This window comes from Atractosteus spatula, chromosome 15 (genome assembly GCF_055471065.1).
Source record: "Atractosteus spatula isolate fAtrSpa1 chromosome 15, fAtrSpa1.hap1, whole genome shotgun sequence".
NCBI classification, from domain to species: domain Eukaryota; kingdom Metazoa; phylum Chordata; class Actinopteri; order Semionotiformes; family Lepisosteidae; genus Atractosteus; species Atractosteus spatula.
Window position 1 is genome coordinate 21,338,489 of NC_142720.1, and position 22,009 is coordinate 21,360,497.

The window sequence follows — 22,009 nt, forward strand, 5'->3', positions numbered from 1 at the left end:
TAAATGGATTTTAAAGAGTGTTGGTTTATTCCAGTGCTCACTACAGCATTGGAAAAGCACTTCTAACCTAAGGTCACATACTGAATAACTATGATATGATATGCAGATCATTGTATTTAAAATAATTTATTACACTTCATTGTCTTGTATCCGTATATCGATTGTTGCTAGTCAATGCAGAGGGATAATTAGAGTTCTACAGACAAAAAAGCTAGAGGAGCCAATTTTAACTATGGTTGACCTTGCAAACTGCTACTGATATGTGGAGAATGCAGCTGACATTAAATGCATCATCTCTTTAGCTTCTTTGGAGACCCAGCCCATAACAGTAGCTTTAAATAATATCAGAGATATAATTGCCCCATTCACATTCAATATGAACATGGTAGCCAATGCAGTTGGGTGTCTGTTAACAAACCTCTGTGATTATTAAGCAAGTTAGGATCTCATTGTTTTTGACTCTACTTTGTTTTTTTATTATTGTACTCTCTCACACAAATTACTTTTGTTCCACATGGGGAAAATGGGCAGACAGACAGCTCAGACCTGCTCACCCACTGAACCATTCATCCTTTGATATGCTGTTCAATGTGCTATACAGGGAAGTTAGCCCTGAAGTGAATGTCTTCAACATTGCTGTAAGGCTGAAGCTGTGCAGGAAATAGCAGAAGTCAATGTTATACTGAGAGACAAGAGAACTTGGCCACCTAACGCCAACCCCACCTCCAGTGATGCTTTGCCACTCTGGGGAATCCCAGTAAGAGCTGACCAGTGACACAAGGGCTATAGTGTCAACCAGAGCTTGAAACAACTGCCTGTGCTTGAGTGACTGCAGAGTCCACTGAAATTTAAGTCATTTTTCAAGTAGCGGTTTAAATGCATGCTTAAAGGCTTACTTTCCATCCTGTAGGTCTTTCATTGCAAGAATGAAAGTCAGAAACGCTAATCAGTTTTAAACAGTTTTCACTGAAACGCATACTGTACATCATTGACTCCTACACCACTGTGATCCTGTTCGCTTCACTAAAATCTACAGGCATGTTAACTCCCATTCACTAAAAAAGATATACCTTCAACATATTTATACGTCTTTCACTATCAATATTCAGTGACTGCTTTAACTTTAGGAATATGACTCAAAAAGAGCACATTTGGACATTTTGATACATTTCACAATCATCAATACACAATAAATTTATTAATTATGCACATGTATAATGAAAATGAATTAATTTTGTTCATATTCCATCTGGAGTCTCATATGTATGACATGGAGTCTGATAGTGATTACAAATAATTGGAGGTTATTCCTTCTGAGGGAAAACCTTATTTGCTTCAGAAGGTGATGTTGCATGTCTCTATATGAAAAAGTTGACGTTTTTAGCATAAAATACCTATCATAATACAAATGCATTTTTTTCCAAAAAGATTTTAATTAAGATTTCTATGGGTACTCAGATTTCTCGATGGTAAAAATGACACCCATTAAATTTCAGGTTAAAAATCTCTCCCTCAGTGGCACTTGAGGGAGAATGCTTTAAATGGATTTGTAATAAAACACATTGTTAACCATCTACATGATTAAAATCTCAATCAGCTGATCTCTAAACAGTAACATTAGTTTTTTACTGTCACAAAAACTGGTTTACGAAAGCCTATAATCCAAACTTTGCATAATCACAAACTAAAAAAACTGAAATTTTGATTCACCTGCCTGTGCTTGAATGAAATACTGTACGAATATAGAATAATAGGTTGGATCGTTAACACCTAGCTGTTATCAACTTCATGCCTTTTTTCATAAAGTTTAATTAGATGTACTGTATGATGTACAAAATGGCACTATTTTCTGTATTACATGTTCATAGAATTTTGCATGTAATTTTAATGAATTATTGCACAATACATATTGTATGTCATGAAGATGTTCACCTAAACTGCTAGAGAGATTGCAGATTTTGAAGGGTTTAAATCATGGAGTTTTTCTCATTGGTGCTTCCCCAGTTCAGTTTGACACCTGGAAACAGATGCTACAATCCATCCAGTACCATACGCTTGCAGTAAAGACTGCATCCTACACATTTTTCATCATAAGACAGCACAAAGGAGTACAAATTGGCAGGTACTGGCTGTAACTAGATTTATCATCTACAGCATAACTACCCCTGATTTTCTTCTTTTAGACTGAACCTACAGTATGAGAGAATAAAAACATTTCTCCCTGCACATTAATTCAGTTGAGTTTCAAAAACATTTTGCTTTAAGATTAAAGTAGTGCCAGTTTTGCGTGCGATTCTTATGTAACAGTAATTGCAGCTATGATGGTGCTTTGTAGATACAATAGTACAGGACAGTTCTTCCGAATTAAATTTTCTGCAGCTTTACAGCTGCATTGAGGGATTTCCAATCTGATCTCGGCGTGGGCAGCAATGCTCTGGAACACAAGTTGCATTTTATATCGAGTGCTAGTACGCTGTACAGTAGGTGTGCAGTCGTGATGCGGAGGAGCGCTGCTGTCACTGTCAGAGTGGGCAGGCAGGCAGAGATGACAGTGAGAGATGACTTCACAGACCTCAAGGGCTTGCGGAAACTGCATGGCTTCTAACTTAAAAGCCTAAGCAACACAGTCATTAAAAAAAGTAATAGTTGTTTTTAAAACAAGATTAATTCACACAGCACCCATTGCTAGGTCTGAGTGATAAAACTAGACAAATCTTTCAGAATTACACCACATTAATAATCTACCTAGTCCTATAACCTGTGGTGCATTAAAACCAGTCCACTCATGTTCCATTAATAGGGTAAATAAACTTACATAAATGATATGTAGAATGAAATATTTTTTAAATGTGTAATTTGTGATGTTTTAGTAATGTGCTGACACATGTTTAACATGGCTGGCTTGCAGCGCAGGAACCTGGGTTCAGTTCCAGCCCTGGGGTGCTATCTGTATGGAGTTTGTGTTCTCCCCATGGTCACTCCAGTTTCCTCACAAGACTCAAGACAGGATCACCAGCCTCTGGGGAGGTGTCTGTGTGTGCCCTGAGATGGACTGGTGTCTTGTGCAGGGTGTGTCCTGCCTTGTGCCTGTTGCTTGCTAGGATAGGCTCCGGCTCCCCCGAGACCCTGAACTGGATAAAGAGGTTAGAAAATGGATTGATATTTTTTAAAGTCTTACTATATTGGTGGAAATCAGGTATGTAGCTTGTTATACACTTTATCTTTTCAGTTTTTCTGAGAAGTCTATACAGTACTTTCAATGTTACATACTGTTTTGCTTGCTTTTTAACTTATTTTTGACTGACAATGCTCTTTACTTACCTACAGTAGATAACTGGATTTCTACAAAACATAATTTAAGTAGTTGGATAGACAGACAGACTATCTATATTTATTACACAAGATTTCTTGTCTCAGAATCATTTTGGAATACCCTCATAAACACCACAGAAGTGATCAATTAAGACTCTTAAATAAAACTAGATCATTATGATACATAATGTATAAATGTTAATGTGTACTGTGTGCAAAAGAAAAGGCAACAGAACACCATCACTGGTGTCTTCAAAGTATCAGGGCACTTGTGTACAGTCCATCATTTGCACAACTATTCAGGCCACTGATCCATACCAGCCTGACAGCTTATAGAACTAAAAACAACAAAAACAGGTTTTCCTGCGTTAGAATCAAAGATTCAGAGGACTTCAAAATGTCTGAAAGCATGTCCAAGTGATCAGACCTCACCCATCATCATCATGCATTAAACCACATTGAGACCTTGACAGACATTTTGATCAATGCAATCACGTTTGTGGGGGGTATGGAATATCTTGTCCAAAGCTGCTGAAGTTGATTTCTTAGGATCCTTTAAGAAACAGTTTGATAAGATCCTTGGATCAAGAAGCTACATCAAGAATCTACTACTAAACAAATTAGCAAAATGTGCAGAAGTACTGCTCACCTGTATCCTTTTTATTTTTAAAGAATATTTTGGATTTGCCAGTAGTGCCTTTGTCTCGCTCACAATGATGACCCCAATACCTACACAGGGTGACTGAGGAAATCACAAACTGTAGGTATTCCAGCCCACTCACTGGAGTCATTCATCTTTTGATGCCTTGCAAATCCTATAGAGAAACACACTGCATGTGCACATGCCTGTAGGAGCATGTGAAGCCACAAAGCCACTAGCTGATTCATTCCAACCCTGCCCTTGGTGCTGTTTGTAACCTCTTTAAGGTTATAATGCTCAAACATCAGACCTGGCTAATGTGTCAACTCAGACAGCTTAAACAGTTCACCGGTAGTGGACGTTAGATACAAAAAAAAAACCATAATGGAATCGGGTCACAAGAAAATGCTGAACCAAATGGACAGAAGGCAGGTCTCACATCTTGTGAAAAGATTCAAGAGTGATCCCTTACCTTCAGACTGATGTGAAGAATCTTACCTCATGCGATAAATAAAATGCTGCTATTCCAAGGGGCCAGAAACAGCAAAGCATGGAGAAGACACTCAGGCCCAGATGATCCCTGGGAGGCATCATGAGAAAATTGTCCTCACTTTCTGTGTCACTAGAATAATCACTCTGCAAAACAGATGAAAGACGTGGACACTATTAAAGAAAGCAAGAGACTGAGCTTCATCTTCAGTACCAACAAAAACAACTACACAACAAATCAGAATGAAGTAATCTAATTTTGTCGTGCATCTATCTCTCTTGAAAATAATTTTTCAATGAAGCCATGGCAGATTCAAACCTAAGGAAAGTTCAGGGTAAATATCGGCTTGCTGATGAGGGCTCATCTGTTGAAGATCTGGAAAATTAACAGTGCACAAGGTGCATCAATTTTCCTGATTTAAAGGTACAGTACTACATCTGAACTCAAAGCCAAAGCAAGACTGTCTACCACAGGCTTATTCTCTCATTCCAGAAATAGGTTACAAATCAAATCTGCCTGTTATTTTCTTAAAGCATTAGAAAAATTAGACAGTCTTTCTAAGCGAAACACTGAATTAGGCCTGTGTCACTGTTGGGGAAAAAACCCTGAAAGTTATTTCTGAGAGCGAAGCTGACATGTTGTATAAGAATTCATGATTGTTTGCTGGGGCCTACATCTAGCGCAGATGGCTGCACACTACATGAGTCCCAGTCATTATTTATTGGGACAGACTACAAAAGGAAAACTGTACGTGCCATCAAACCACTTCAGTCATCGCAGAGGGTGGTTTTGTACCATAGCCTGATGCATCTACAGTACCTGCCTTTTTACCTTGAAACAAGTGAGAATAATGAAGGCATTGTTTCACTCTGTTGTACTGAGCACACCATCCTCCACAGCTGAAGCTGCTCCACGTCCATACTGTTAAAAGAGCAGCTAATTTAATACAACCCACATGTACTGCTCTCTACAGCAAACAGAACAATAATTGCCTTTGAACAGATTATGGCAGCATTTCTTAATTTTCTCATTTCTTATTGTTTGACAGTAAGGAGCATATGAAATATTGGCTCATTTCTTTTCCAAGCAGAGTTATATTTTCATATGTAGCATCGCATTTGAGATATCGGAGACTACTGACAGGAGAGCCTGATCGAGCCTCGTCAGTTTTTTAATCACTGATCTTCCCTAGTCAGAAAAGCTATACGCACAGACAAAGTGAATACGAGAAAACACTTCACAGTTTCAATCATTGTCTTTAACTCCCACTGCTTGTGCATAAAATCAAATTATTTTATTAGTGATTTAGGTACAATGGTCCAAGTATTGAGATGACAGTGTCTACAGCTAATACCTGTTTGCTGCTTTTTCTCCATTCTGAAGTATGATAGTGAAATTACACAAGGAGATTTTGAGATTTAGATTTTCATTTTTGCCATTTTATTTCTACATTTCTATATCTGCAGCACTGACATTGAAATACAATTTAAAGGCATTACACATTAAGTTCTGGTTTTAACTTCTGCTCATATTCAGGATTGACTCTTTTATGGAACACAAATTAAATGTGACATAATTTTTACTGCTGTCAGTATATTATTTTTTACTGCTAACAGGTTCAGAGTAACTTTAAAATGCATTTGTTACGAATGCACGTCCTAGAAATTTTGTAAGACGCTTTTTAAGTGATGAAGAAAAAAGAAATTAAAGGGCTTGTACTAAAAAAAACAATCTTTTTACTAGCATGTTATTTAATATTCAACACATGAAACTGACATTTAAAATTTTGATTACTGGATAGAGTCATTTGATGATGGAAGGCTCTTTGGATAAAATTGATACTAATAATCTAGCTTTGATCTGCAAAGATAGTCACTCACACACGTATGCTTCTGGAGGTGGGTGCAGGCCAGCAAGGAGCTTTTGTTTTGCATTGTGGTTTTATAATACACAAAGGCCTAGATCTTGTGCGAGTCCTGCAATGGGCACAAGTCCAATACTATGGGGGGCAGACTCCTGATCCATCCAATCCCAATATCATTGGGATCAATCAGCCAGAAGAGGCAAATGACAAGGTGAAGATTCACACCGAAGGGCACCCAGGATGTAGAATACATTTGGCACAGAGATGAGAGCTTTTAGTGAATGAGGTAATGCAATGATCCTGAATGCGCTGGACGTATTTTTTTTAAAGGTTGTTATAGATAAAAGAAAGGGGGACTGAAGAAAATCTAACTCTTTTTTTCAAGAAAATGTTACAGGTGTGGAATGTGTGTCTCTTGAACTTTCATCTTTATCATCCTAGATCTGGACAATGTAAAGGACCTGAAGCAGAAAACAGTTATTGATTAAACACAAATCTGGAAACATTATAACAATAAAACAAACAATGCACTGATATTCAAATATAGTATAACCTGAGTAATTGTGCTACCTGCTGTATTTTACATGTATCTGCACATGAATAGAGTGTGTGAAGAATTATGCAGCTTAGCTGCTAAATAAAACTGTTCTGTATCAGGAATCAATTTCCTTCTTATGTGAAGTGCACGGGCAGTGAATGGTCAAAGTCCTACAAATTTCCCCACATGTAGAAAGCCTTCTAACGCCCCTTCTTAAAGTGACAGCCATGTTCCTGCTTTAAAATCAATTTTATCTCCTGAGTACTCTTTAAATATTTCTGCCTGTCCCAGATTGCACTTACCTGTTGATGTGCCTGCAGAAGACAAGCTCATATAATGGTCTAATCATGCATCTTTAGCATAGTGCTTTTTTCCCTCAACAGCCTGCTTTGGAGTCAGTCTTACCATGAAAATGCCTTAGTTTGTCTTAAGACCATCCAACGTAGCCTCTGCAATGTGTATCCTTAGCTTCAGTTTCTCCTTTTCTCACTCTGTCTGCTACACCTAGTTGATTTTAAGAGGGGGCACAAATCACATTGCTTTTCATGGCAAATGGAGGCACAATCTTACCAAAAACCTGTTTCTATACTATAATGGGTAGCCTTGAAATTGGTTTGCGCCATACTGCAGGCACATCAATTTTGTCGTTTGCTTAAACTAAACCTTAAACTACTACAGTACATTGTATTTTAATGAAAAACACAGTAAACATTTTTAGTGAGTTACATACACAAAATAATATTCAGTTTCCATAATGAAGTGCCAGTTGTTGATGTGTAGATTGGCTCTGTTTTATTTCCCTGTTTGTAGATGGGTATTCTAAGTACAATTTTCCACTTAGTAAGTATAATTCCTATCATACCTGACTCATCTGGTGAAGAATGTTTATCATTTATTGGAGTGCAGCTGACAAGTTATTTTCTTTTAACACTCTTTGTCATGTTTAGCACTCCTGTGCAGTGTGGTAGTTAGCAGCTACTGTAACTGAGACAAGGATTTTATATGGGCATTTCTTCAGACGTGCCAGGCTGTCGGCTTCAGCATCATGGCAACCCTTTGTGGGAAGACCTGACTCTTGTTTCAGTTTTAAATGCCCTTCCATGTCGATTCCACTCATCTCCTGCACAGTAAATGTACTGTAGTGCACTGTAAACCAAACCTTTTTTCTTTTTAACTTCTGTCTCATACAAGTAAAGGAAGACATACCAGCTTCCACAACATGACATTTTTTTCCTTTATCAGAGGTGTTAAGGCTGTTCAGTACGTAAGCAGTGTTATTCTTTAGAGCATGTTATATTTGTATATTTCTAAATAGTGGCAACCTGTGTAAATATTCAATAAATACAGAATTTAACAATTTGCATTTGATCCTCTAAAAGTTATGTTTTTGAGTCTTGCATCTTTTACTTTTCTAATCCAACTACACTGTAGCACCAAAAACTCTTCTGGGATGAGATCTTTGGATCACTTACCTAATACCAAATGGGTTAAAATGTCCTCTAGCTAGTAACTTGTCTTACCTTCGTGCTCCAGAAAGCAATTTTCTTTTCCTTGATCGAAGTTATTTAATGAATTAGGCTTATATTACGCAGACTTTTGATTAATTTACTTTTGGAATGAACTTAGTCTCTGTCTCCAGCAATACATTTTTGAAGTGTGACCATCTCTACTGATTCCACATCCATTCTGACTCCTTCCTCTGACCATAAATGACCATAAAGGGATATTGAGCACTAGATCATAAAGCTTTGAATTTTAACATTAAGCATTCCATTACCTTATTAGTATTAATATCCTGTGTCCTTTGTTTGCTTTATAGCACTCTAGAGTGCAGTGTTTGATGACTAAAATGTAAAAATGTCTGAAACTTTCAAAGCTGCACATTCTGCTTTGGCCATATCAGAGAGTGGTGTTGTTCTCCACTGATATCACACTCACACATCTTAGTTGATTGTTGTTTATTTGGAGATGTAATTAATTTCTGAAAAGCAACGTACATTTGTCAGTAACATAATGAGGCAGGCCGCCACCGTGCAGGAGATGAGTGGAATGTACATGGAAGGGCATTTAAAACTGAACACAGGAGTCAGATCTTGACACAAAGGGTTGCCATGTTGTTGAAGCTGATAGCCTGGCATGTCTGAAGAAATGTCTGGATAAAATCCTTTTCTCAATTAGTTGCTAACTACCAAACAGGACGAATGGGTTCTTGTTTGTAATCCTTCTAAATGCTTTTATTTTGAATGGGATGGTCTGTGGCATAACCCTATGAGTTCACCCATAGAAATGAATACATTCTAAGACATTTAACTCTTCAGTGATTTTGAAGTTCATTTCTGTTTTAGATTCATTAGCTATATTTAGAACAAAAGATTATGATAGAAAATATTTGTTGCATTAAATAATAGGGAAACACCATTAATAATTAGTGCAGCAAACTGAGCAGAGATGCAAGAAGCCAGTGGCGGCAATCATATTGCTATAGGAACAGTGTGAGTCAGATATATGAAAGCTCATTAATTAAAAAATGGAAACAAAATGAAGCAAATGCTGAAATCCTAAGGGAACATTGTGAAATTAGACAAGGAATGAGATATTGTTTTAATAACCTTAATGTATTGAGCCAGCTAAAAGGTTCCAGCAGAAGATGTAAAAGGACATGCTGAAGGAGACATGTGCAGTAAAATTGGATATTACTTTGGTTCTTAATGGCTTGCACTGCAGTTTGGATTATTGAAATGCCTGGCTTCACCGCAGTCCTGCAGTTTAAAAAGACCATAGGATGTTAACTCACAATCGACAGCAGACTAGATTACTTCTGCTTTCATCACTTTCCCAGAACTTTGGTTCCTTAGAATGTGATCCTGTCACATGGACTCTTTCACACCTACATATGTGAAAGTGCTTTATCGTGTAGCAGCGCATTCCTCAATGGCCCTTGTTTTATCTGCACCACTCTACCGCCCCAGGATCCTTCAGCGTGAAGGACACTTCATAACAGTTCATCCTTCCAACTTCTGACCACTTCATCCAATTCAGGGTTGTGGTGGAGCTGGAGTCTATCCCGGCTAGCAACAGCCCAGATGGGACCCCAGTCCACCGCAGGGCACACACAGACAGACACGCACACACTCACACCAGGGCCAATTTTCCCAGAAGCCAATAAACCTGCCAGTACTGTATATTTTGACTATGGGAGGAAACTCAAGCGAACATGGAGTGACCATACAAACGCCACTCAGATAGCACCTCGAACCCAGGACCCAAGTGCTGTGACGCAGAAATGTTAACCAATGTGCCACCATGCCACCCCATGACAGTCCAATTGCACTGGACTCTTGTATTCTGCATGGTACTTGCATGGTGAAATCACTTCATTTGTAAAGGTCTTGTCAACATGTCCAGGTACAGTATTTGCTTCCCCCAAGGGAAGGTACAGTATGTTTTAATTGGTCTTGGGGAGTAACATGAATTAGCAACTATACAGAGGTGCAGAAGTGCCACAGAGTTCAAAACAGGAGGAAACGGGCTGTGATTCGACAGGGTCCCAGACAATCCGGTTAATGGAATGTGGATCATTTTGGGATAAGTGCTGAGACTTGGAGCTGAAAAGGAAATGATTCTGGTGTATCAGTGGCTCTTTAACTGAGAGAATATGCAAATACTGTAGTAGAGGGGAGGTGCTGTGCAAGGTCTGTTAGAATGTGACAGCAAAGACAATGTGGAACTAAATTAGCTGTATTGACATTCTGGTAAACAACATTACTCCCAACAAAACAAGCAAGTTTTACATACCTCTAATTACAGTGATCAGATAAACAATAAGGCTCCTGCCATTAACTAAAGAGGTAGTAACCCATCAAGCTTGTTAATTTTAATTAATATTTTTAGACATCAAATAAATTATTAAATAAATTACAAAGTGATAACCTATCTGTAATGTTTTATGATTAAAATATGCTAATGACAAGTTAAAATGAAACCACAAAGCATCATACTGTAACCGCATTACAATGTAATAAGTGTACATAATAAATGTAGTCTTCTTATTGCTAAATTCTGACTTATAAACCATCTATTATGCTTTATATCCACATGGACCAGGGAGTGATAAGAATCACATTAAAATGCAGTGCAGCAGGATTACAGATAGCTTTTAATTTATTTATTAAAAACCTGAAACAATTAGGTATGATCAATACAACAGGTGGTGTGTTCAATTACGTTATTTAGACAGAGCATTTGGAACAAATACATGAATATTCTTCAGCACTCAAGAACCAGTGCTTCCTCCATGGAAACAATACTTGCATAATTGATTGATTGCTTAAATACAGTATGTGTTCCTGATCTTTAATTAAGTTGACCTACTGTACAAGGATAACTGGGTTAGAGCTCTCCGGGAGACTGAAGACCCCTGTTTTAATGATATCTAGTGTGCAGAGTTCCGGGAACATGAATTTTTGATCAGTTGTGTTTCAAGTCATGTCAGTGAACAGTGTGCAAAATATTGCACGTTGGCCAAATTAAAATTAATGTGACACCAGCTCACCCTTCAACATCACAGCAGACAAAGCTAAATGAACTTGAAATTTACACACATTAATTTTAATTGGTCAAAAAATAAGTTCATTGTAATCAGATTAGCTGTTTCTATTTCCTCTTTTTAATTTAGTTGATAAGATAGTAGTCCGTCTAAAATTATTTTCAATGGCTGATATTTTTGAGGCAGTTTCTCTCTTTCCCTGTGAGATGCTAAGGCGTCAAACATTGGTATTCTGGAACATGTTTCCTTTACGATTTATCTTGGCTTTATAATTGATGTCTACAGAGCAAAGAAAATTGAAATATGGAATATGGTCATGATAGTCTAGAAACTGTTATCCAAATCCAGCTACAAGCCAGTGCTCTTCCTATAAGCCTTCATTTACGTTAAATTAGTGTCATTGTAGTGCCAGAGAAACATATAAAGGCCTAAGCAGATCCAGTATTGTGCTAAAATTGCTAGAGCATTATGAAGGTTAATCTTTAAAGCCACTGAGCGTTACATTCACTGGATTTAAAAGTTCTCTGTGACATGCTATTCAGCAAGTTATTATAGCACACGTAGGAACTTATGCAAACCATCAGATAATTAAAGTGAAATTGGGCACTCACAAGTCTGGCTGGGCTAATATTGTATTTCACAGTTAAGAGAAATTAGAGTCTGACAAATATTTCTAAAAGCCTAGTTACAAACAGAAATTGTTTCACAATAATAATTTGAGCAATTACAGGTATGTAGCTGCATGGAACTTAAAAACAAATATTTTTATTTCTTAAATATACTGTTTAGTACACTAAAGATCTTGGAATTATTATACCCTGATGCTTTTTATGGCTGTTATCCGGCATCATCAAGAGATTTTATATCCAAGTATAGGTCTTTTTTTAAGCCAACATTACAGTTTAAATGTAAAGTTAAAAAAATATTGCACATCAAAAGAAAAGTATTACTTACAGTATAACAGCAACAAATTCACAATGCTATTGACATGAAAATGATAATCTTATTACGTGCGAATGCCCTAACGTGTTAGTGAATAGACATGAGATGCTTAAATTCAATGCATTCCTTATGCTGATTAACATTTGTTATCAACGGGGGGCTACAGTGGGAGTCAGAGGTTTAGGAGGGTGTTTGGTGTCACAGATGCAAGCTGTACGTCTGTGACACATGTTCACGGCCGCAGAGGCAGTCTTGTGGGATTCAGTCCAACTCCTCTCTTAAACCCTGGACAAGCAAGTGCCTGATCACTGGTCTCTGAGCCCTAGATGCTACACATCATTGCAGCTCATCTCACAGCTGTTCAATGAAGATCATATCTAGGCATCGTAACCCTACACATTCTCAGCTTGCAAGAAACGCAAGCAGCACGAGGATGTACACTGTCCTGCAGGAATGTTGTCTCGTTAGGTCTGGCAGCAGATAAGGTCCCAGGACTTGAATAGCGAGGAGCTATGCAGCCAGGTTGCCAACAACCACTACACATGAAGTTATGTAGTTACAAGACCTCTCTGCCCTGACCCCCACGCCTGGACCACATTTAAACCATATCCAACTAAATAAACAATCCTTACACTTATTTAGCTCTTTTCTGGATCCTCCCCTCCACCACCACCTGGATGATGCAACAAGAACCAGAGTGTGCCACACCAGCTCTCAGTGGGGAGGAGAACAGAGTGATGAAGCCAATTCCTAGACAGGGACTATTAGGGGGGTAATTGGACAACACCGTATTTCTATCTAATTAGAAATATTTCTATACAGTACATGCATAGATTGCATATATTGAGGTTCTGTTGATGCCCATTATGGTACTATTCCTACAGTATCCAGTCAAACAAGTACTTTTCTACTCACTCGTCCCCGAGTGAAACTACGAAACCCGTCTTGAACTCCATATGTAGACTAAATGCATACTACAGTTACCAGTACAATAAACCAGGTGGTTTATTATTCTGATTACTCAGAGATACTGTCTCAGACATGACCACAGTGAACTGCTCGTTCCACTGTATCCCCTTTATGACGTCTGATAAGCTGTGCTGCTGAAAAAAAACGGCACCTACCTCCAGCTCCTGAAACTCGTCGTCGTCATCGATATCGTAAGACAGGGTTTGTATTTTAGCATCTTCGGCAGAGAGGTCCAAAAACTTGCCCTCGGTGAAAACTAGGCCGTCTCTGGTGGGAGACAGGTCTTCGATGAAGGTGGTTTCACAGCAGTCTGTGCCCATGCTCTCACTCCAGGATTTCAGCATGTTCTCAGAGTACAGAATGATGTTGGGTCGATAATGTGAATCCACAGACTGGGGGAGAGTGCTGGGATTCAGGAGCTGTGGAGTGGGGCTGCTCTTGTTGCTCTCCACAGAGTTCTGTGGTGGCAGGTTGACAACCACATGTCCTTGGTACTGCGGTGCTGAGTACACAGACACCAGCCCATCCTTAGTCTCCACCATGAGGTTTCGAGTGTTAATGAGGCCATTCTTCTTGGTAGATTCTGTGCCATTTTTGTGAATGGCGACATCCTTTTCTTCCACCTGTCCCTCCATTATTGTTTCCCCTGGGGTGCTTTTCATAAATCTCTTCTGGAACACATCTGCCTGGGAGCTTGTGCTTTCCTGTGATAGTACAAAGAAAAAGTGCTCAGATTAGAATATCAGATTAAAATGGCAATTAAATTTGATCATATTTATGATGTTATCTGGTAATCCCCCTGATTCCAAGTGTATATGGTATTTATTTGAAAAAATGGGTTACAAATTTAGAACATACGTTGGTTCCATTTCTTTGAAGGCAGGAAGGAGTGAAACAACAGTATTTTAATTGCAACAAAACCACATCATGTACTAGCATGCAAAGCTTTTTTCTGTTGTAACACGTGATGACTATTTTAAAATAAGCACAACAACAATAAAAGCGTATAGTGAATTCAATTCAATTTTGGTATGCAAATGAATATTGAGAAGGTACAGCATGATATGGGACGGTGGTGATATACAGTATGAGCATCTACCAATCGAAAGCCAGAATTTCTGTCTAGTTGAGTGGTCTTTGTTGGTAAATAAAACATCCATTTAGCATCATCCTGCATGCTGTAAATTAAGAGTGAGTCACTGACGCAGTTCTGATCCCCCTTGAAAACATCAAGGACAGTATTGCATCCATTCATTTGCCTTTTGTGTTAAAAGACGAGTATGCCTTTGTTTCCACAAGCACGAACACTATGCAAATGAGCCCCTGCATGAGCAATAGATGTCGCACACATTGATTCCATTCCGGGTACAATTGCTTTATCTATAAGCTTAGTTACAAGTTTGGAATACAAAAAAGGGATTCTTGCAAAGCTCAGCAGTAAATCTGAGCTGATAAATGGCTATTACTATAGATGCAGAGAAGGCTGTTTCTCTAATGGCCATTTCGTCAACTATACCCAGCAACAAATCTCAGAGGGAAAATTATATCAACTTAAAACCCCTTTAGTCAGTGTCCAAATACACTACCCCCTGGTATGTAGCTACTTTAATTCCAGATATTGAATGTCACTTTCTGCCATCTGTCTGATAGAGATGGATGTACATTTTATTCACTCTGTTACTAATGAACGTTTGGGAAGGCTTTATCAGTGCTATCTTCCAGAATTTGCTTGGTTTTACCAAGAATATGAATCAATCTAAAGAGAATCACATTGCTTTCATTGTTGTGATGCAAGATAATGAAAAAAGCAGTAGTGCTTTCTTTGTGTACAATTATATTATTTGAATGTATCTGTTCATTGAGCACGAACAGGAGATGACATTACCATTTCACATTGTGACATTATTTCCCTGCTGTTGCATCAGGAGTGGAGATGTTTTCTATTTGTTTTGGAGAGTGTAGGAAAGATTTTAGAGTAATATACAGTAGGGGTCCAGAGAGAGCCTGTTTTCTTGTAAACACAAAGCAGCCAGTCAAGTGAAGAAGTGCCTGAAGTGCCTGAGCACCAGTGATACATGTTGGCTAAAAGAGTTTAAGCATTTTATTCTTGAAAAATCAAAGAAAATGAGTGGATCTGATTGAAGTATTCAAAATTCTGAAAGCATCAACACAATCCACTCAATGCTATTCTTCAGCACAAACCAAAGGACACAAGTGGAAGCTACATGACAGTGCATTTAAAACCAACAGAAGGTGCTTCTGTGGGAGTCTGGAACACGCTACCCACCTCACTGAAGCCGATACCCAGACTTATCAAGATACCAAGAAACGGCTGGACAACATCCTCAGATAAACTGGCTAGAAGCAAACCAATGAAGCAGATGGAGTGAATGGCCTCCTCTTATGTATTGAACCACTCTTATGTATTTTTTTTTAAAAGTTCTTCATTGAAAACACATATACAGAATTCTATGGTGCTTGGAAGCTGGCTGCCATGTCAATATGAAGGGAATATAGAACATGGTTAATAAATATATTGAGGGAGGTTTGAATGTGGACTAGTGTGATGACTATTCAGAAACTAATAGGCACAAAACAGCACTGAAAATGAATGTTTTCCTCATAGAAGAGAGCAAATCACTTGATACGGTCCATTTAAAAAAACACTGTATCTATCTAATTATAACGATGCAATAACAGATTTGGAAATGGTTTTTACTGACAATAGTAATTTAGGAACAACAGTTAATCACAGTTAAAGGAAACAAAACACTTATATACTGTACCACATATATTGATTTGTTCTGTACACTTAATTTCTGTTTAAAAAATAAAAATATTTGAAGTTTTATTTGATAAATTGTCTTTACAAAGATATCTGTAATATATAATCACTATTACTTTAAAAGTAATCCATGTTTTAAATCACAAAAATGCTTTATATGTAAAATGACTGTATACAAATATGGTATTTACTGTAGGCACAGCATTTTTTAAATTTTGTAAACACCAACTAATTTTTGGAAGAAAGTAAATATTTATCAATGACATTCAATATAAAATACAAACATATTTCATGTCAATTTATTATGAGATTTATTTAAACTTTGATCCTCATTAGACACTTACAATAAAACTTTTGTGTGCCCTTAAGTCAACGGTAGTCCTCCTTACGAATGCATCTCTGCTCTAAAATTAATGTGCACTCAACAAAGTAAAAAATAATTTATAATGAATTTGAAGCTTACAACCCATTACACAGTAATCGACAGCAATTAGAAATAATTGGCAGCAAAGGAGCACCATTAAAATTGGAAGTTTACAGAGTGTTTTTGAGAGTCTGAGTGGTTTTGAGCAATGTGTGCGGCTAAATAGGGTTTGAGGAGAGAACCAATGAGGAAGAAGACATGATAAAGAAGCACAGACATCCATCATAGGAGTCTGAAATACCCTCAAATACCATAGAGACAGAGGAGAAACAAAAGATCAAAAAAGGAGGGGTAGACAGAAGTAAACTATGCAAAGGAAGAAAAGCAGCAGGGTTTTATTACATGAAGTGAACAAAGAACACAGAACCCCAGGAAACTAGCTCATACTGGACTGAAGGAAGGACTGCACGCCAGAGATGCTGCAAATAATCATTTTTAGGTCTGCAGATAATGGACTATTTTAACTTTGCAAGAGTACATCCAGTCTGGAGTACATTGAACTGGAATAAGGATATCTGGCCCTAACGGAAGATTTGTAGTGTGACAAAGAAAAGGAGCTGGATACCCTCTGATGGTGAAATGTGGCAAAGGATTTAGAGTACAACTGCTCTGAGGCACATACTCTAAAAAAGTTGTAGGAATATATATATATAGACATAAAATGTCCCGACTGAGGAAATCTACAGACAGGTTTCTCAAACGCCATTCATGACAATGAGCTTAAAGAATAACGCCTTATTAGTAAAGCTACAGCTAACCAAGGATATAGTGGAAATTTGCAATTAGTGCAGTGGCTTCCATTGAGTCTCAGCATTGAAGCAGTCTGAGATTATACAGGCTTGGAGGACTAGAAAAGACACAGAAACAAGAACCTTCGGTACAATATTGCTACATCAGTCCTCGAACATAGAAGTGGCATTAAAGAGGGAGGTGACTCAGAAAATCAAATGTTAAAATCTTTTCAATTTACACTTAGAAAACGTGCATCTTTCTTAGATGTTGTCTGTCCTTCAATACCTGCGGCTTATGACTTTTCTAGGGTTAATTGTCATACCCTATACATTTGCCCTTTGTGAGATTCTCTCATAAAATTGCAACTGTTCGGTTTTAATTTATCACACCATAAATTCGGCAGTAAAATGCATTGGTTAATTAACCTTTTTGAATGAAGAAGGATCTTGCAGTCCCAGAGAACTAAATAAGGATTTTACCTTTAAACTCTCAGACTGCATATGAAATGAGCGCCTGAATTATCAGGTGTATGAAAGAAAAGGACAGACGATCTCAATGGTATGCACTGTTAAACATACACATCTGTGCTGGAGCACTGAGCTTCAATTGTAAGTTAAATGAAATCTTGACGTAACCTTCTTTCTAAGGCTTTGTACTACTCTAAGGACTATGACATGCACAGATACAGAGCAATCTCAAAGGAAAATAGCTTAATCTGACAGGTTATTGTACAGTATTTCCAACATTTAGTATTTAAAGAATTGTCCATCATTATTGAATGTCTTATTATGCAAAGGACAATCACTGTAGAAGAATAGATTTGCTTTCCCACAGGATTTACGACATGTGATCACCACAAATCCTTAAAAGGAGCACAATGAAAAAGCTCCTTACTACACCAAACTTGATCCTTTCAAGCTACGGTAATGTTGTTGCTGCTATAGATGTTATTAACATATTAGTTCTCAAATTACCATTTTTTTTGCACTGAAACCATAATTGGCCATTTTATGTAAGATATTTTAAAAGATGAATAGAATTGATCCTTCTTAAAAATTAAATAATTACTGAATCTTTTCATCTATCGAATCAAAATCAAAATCTGGCTTCACAAATGTATATACAGATATTTTGTAGATAGAGATGATCAAGTAAGGCCTAATTAAAAAAAAATTACAAGCACCAGAAAATGCATGAGAATTTTTTAGATGAAAGAACTGTGACAAGAAGATTAGCTGCTCATTTATATCTTGTGCTGTCTGCTTGTGTAGTAAACCTTACAGGCTTCCACAGACATTACTAAGAAACGATACACAAATCCTTGTACTTAGTCAGATTTTAGGATATGAATTTCCTTTGGTGTGCAGAGATGTCAGAATACCTTCTCCTAGACCTGTTTTAACAGATGTTAAATATAGCATAGAACAAGTACATTTCACTAAACCCGTGGACAAGCCTTAATGCCTGTTACAGTACATAGAAAGTGCAGCAGCACATTGGATTTCTGTCCTATTGCTATAATTAAAACAAAATAAAACAATAAATGGGAAAGTAAATCAGACCTGCTTGTATGCATTGTGATTATTTTGACGAAGCCACATAAGCTGCCTGAGAGTATTCAGAGAGAACCTTTGCTTCCACAAGGAGGGAGGCAGTGTTGTCATGTCAGCAAAAATTGATTCATGGGCAAAAACACAGGACGGTGGTGAATAACGTAAACAAGGTTGGATAGCCTACATACTGTAACATTGCCTGGCAAGCTTTTTCTATACTGTATTGTGCGGCACGTTCTTATCTTACACATCTTAATGGAATTGGTTTTGGAATCCTAATTGTGGATGCTTGCACAGATTTATTTGTTACCTACATAAATCTATTCAAATATTTGTAGTCTTGTCTGTTTGGTAAAGTATTAGACACTATCAACATGGTATGAACTGAAAATGGCTCAACGCTAATGTCGTTTGACTAAAATGGTACCAAAAGGAACGTACCGTACCTGGAAAGTACCAGAGGTACCACATACAGTAGCTGTGAAAAGCAATGCTATACTGTACATGGGACTGCAAGGGCAGAGCAGAGTGTTACAGTACGTTTCATATTATGATGTCAATTCCAGGATGTAAAAGAGAGACCATCACAGCGTTCACATCACATCCGAACTGACCATGTTTTTGTACTGCTGGCAGCATGCAGACATTTCTATTTCTCTCTCATATTCTGCTCCAGTTTTCCACAAAATAATATCCACCAGCTTGAGTGTGTTCTACATAAAAGCTTACACAAATGTAGAATAGTGGACAAGGCAAACAGAACGTATTATTTCGATTAAAAGTGTTTTTTTTTATACAGATTAAGTAAAAACGTCTAAAAACACAATCAAATTCCAAAGTGACAGGCCGTTTAACAATACCAGGTAGACATTTTATCTAAATTTGAAAAATCTATTTTAAAGTGTAATTTATTCTTGAAGCCGCATTATTCTTAATTGAAGCAAAGCCCAAAATAAGGACAGTGTCGACTTTGACTTGATCGAAATGTCGATTTCATACGGAAACCTACAGTATATACAACACATTACATACTGTACACATGGAAATACTATTGTGCCAGTGAAGACGGATAATGCTTAGCTTTTTTTTCCGGCCACCAGTACAAGACCTACTGTAAAAATATCTGAATTACTGCAACCCGCTGTTTAAAACGTTCACCAAATCTAAGTGGCTGATGTGAACTAGCATTCAGGAGCTGTCCACAGCACTTTCACACAGCCTTTCACCGCTGATTCAATTTGACCAAGCGATACAGTATAAGCACATGTTTATCTTAAGTTTACAATATATCACTTTCAGAACCTGTAAACCAAATACATCGTGAGTTAAAAGACAGGGTGCTTAATGTAAAGAGAACCTCACAATTATGAGTCTTTCCGTGTTCTACATCACAATTGGACAGAACAGTAAAGACGCACAAAGCACAGTAATTTTACGTGGCAATGTCCATGCCTATTTGTGGTCGTGAGCCCTTAACACCTATACACATTCGAGCTATACATTTTCCAAATGTCTAATGAGCACATTTTGAAAGAAACACCTCGCATTTTCAAAAGCATATCAACTTTCATCGTCGTTGAGGTCTAGAATTTGGTACCAAACAGGCACAAATAGGCACTGTACTGTAATACAAACTGAACACATCAATAGTTTTTTTTTGTCTGCAACCTCCGACACAAATGTCTTTACAAGATTACCAGTTTATATTGTATAAAATGTTATGGAATACCAATGCCACACTGATGATGTGTGGCGCATTGTGTCGAACAGTTGCTGTACAGAATCCGTGATCAGACTATCAAAGCGTCTCTGCTTACCTTCCAAGGTGAAAGAGCTTTATGCGTTCAGGATTCCCTGTGCCAAACATGGGAGAAACGCTCTCTGGAGCCGCAGCCTGTTCTGCAATTTCCACATTCCAATCTGCACACCGTGAGTGGCCTCTAGGAGTTACGGCAAAGTCCCAAACATGCACTACATTGCCTTGCAGATGTGCTTTCTGAGCACGTCCGGGATTAAATCAACGAAATATTCTCAAATTCGAAATTGTGAACCGAATTAGAGAACTTCTTCGAATAGTTTTATTTTAGCAAAATTAAGATAGTTATCCCTTTCTCTCTTCCGCTACGATCGATCGTTTCGAATTCAGTGTTCAACTCGCCTTTATAAAAGAGATGGAGTGACCGTGGAGAGCTGAGGTAAGGATACAGCAATGTAGTAGTATTGTGTGGTCCTCTACATAGTGGTTCACCGAATAGCTGTGGTCGGTCAGATTTCCTCTCGGTCCTAAAGTGCACGAGTTACAAAGCACTACGACAATCCGGTTCGTGGCTTCTGATTTACAGTGCTAGCTAGTTTTCAGTGACATTTTATGTCGCTGTCTTTTTGCCCTTTGTCTTTAATCACAGTTGCCACGATGTAAATGTTTTGCACGTCTTAAATCATGGCTTTTGGGGGGGGGGGGGCGGGGGTTTTATATAATTAAATCAACACAGGAAAGTCCCAACACAAAACAAAAGTTTTAGTGATTTTAAATCGATGTGCAATGTACGGGTACGTGATATTTAAGCAATCTTTTTTATAGAGAACATCTTTTAGAAGGGTAAGGAACAGCAATCAGTTCATGTAACAACATTTACAGTAAACTGATGACAACAACAGAGGAATGGCTCACAACTCACTTAGAAGCAATCCACAGTTGTATACTACAAAAATGGTTTTCCTTTTCTCTTATTGTCAAAAAGAGCTGTAGCGGTGAGGTCACTTACCTGAAAACGTCAATGTCAAGATCTTGCTCAAAGAAAGTGGAGGACCTGCTGAATGTAGAAGAAATGGTGTGCGTATTGTGTAGAAAACCCACTGAACCACACAGCAGACTCTCCCCAGAAACAAAGCTCAAGTAGGGACACGAGCCTTGCAATGCTTTCACACTCTATTAGTATCACCACAGACAACACAGTCTCCTGTGCTAAGAGCTGAATAACAATAGACCGTTGTTACTGATTAGATGAGTTACTGTAGCAGCCAAGGTTGGTAATTCCCATGAAAGAGTTTCAGCTGTCATTCACAAGCTTTCAGATACAGTAACTCACAAGCTGCCCAGCCTGAAGCCAGTGCCCAGGTGTGGCACCACTTGAATGAATCATTAGACCGGTTTCTAATCTTGGTGCTTGGGCCCCAAAACACCTGTGCCATTTTGTTCCACCTGAACACTTAA

General features: G+C 37.9%; 1 protein-coding gene across 1 annotated transcript in view; it reads right to left on the reverse strand.

Annotated features, from left to right (window-relative positions):
• Positions 1–21,026, reverse strand: part of syndig1 (synapse differentiation inducing 1) — a 32,769-nt gene extending 11,743 nt beyond the window's left edge. Inside the window, exons 1-3 of the mRNA XM_088933652.1 lie at positions 20,613–21,026; positions 13,457–14,005; positions 4,451–4,588 (exon numbers count right to left, since the gene is read on the reverse strand). Of these exons, the coding sequence (XP_088789778.1) occupies positions 4,451–4,588; positions 13,457–13,963 (645 nt within the window). The 5' untranslated portion in view covers positions 13,964–14,005; positions 20,613–21,026. The remainder of the gene's footprint in view (positions 1–4,450; positions 4,589–13,456; positions 14,006–20,612) is intronic.
• Between the last annotated feature and the right edge of the window lie 983 nt (positions 21,027–22,009).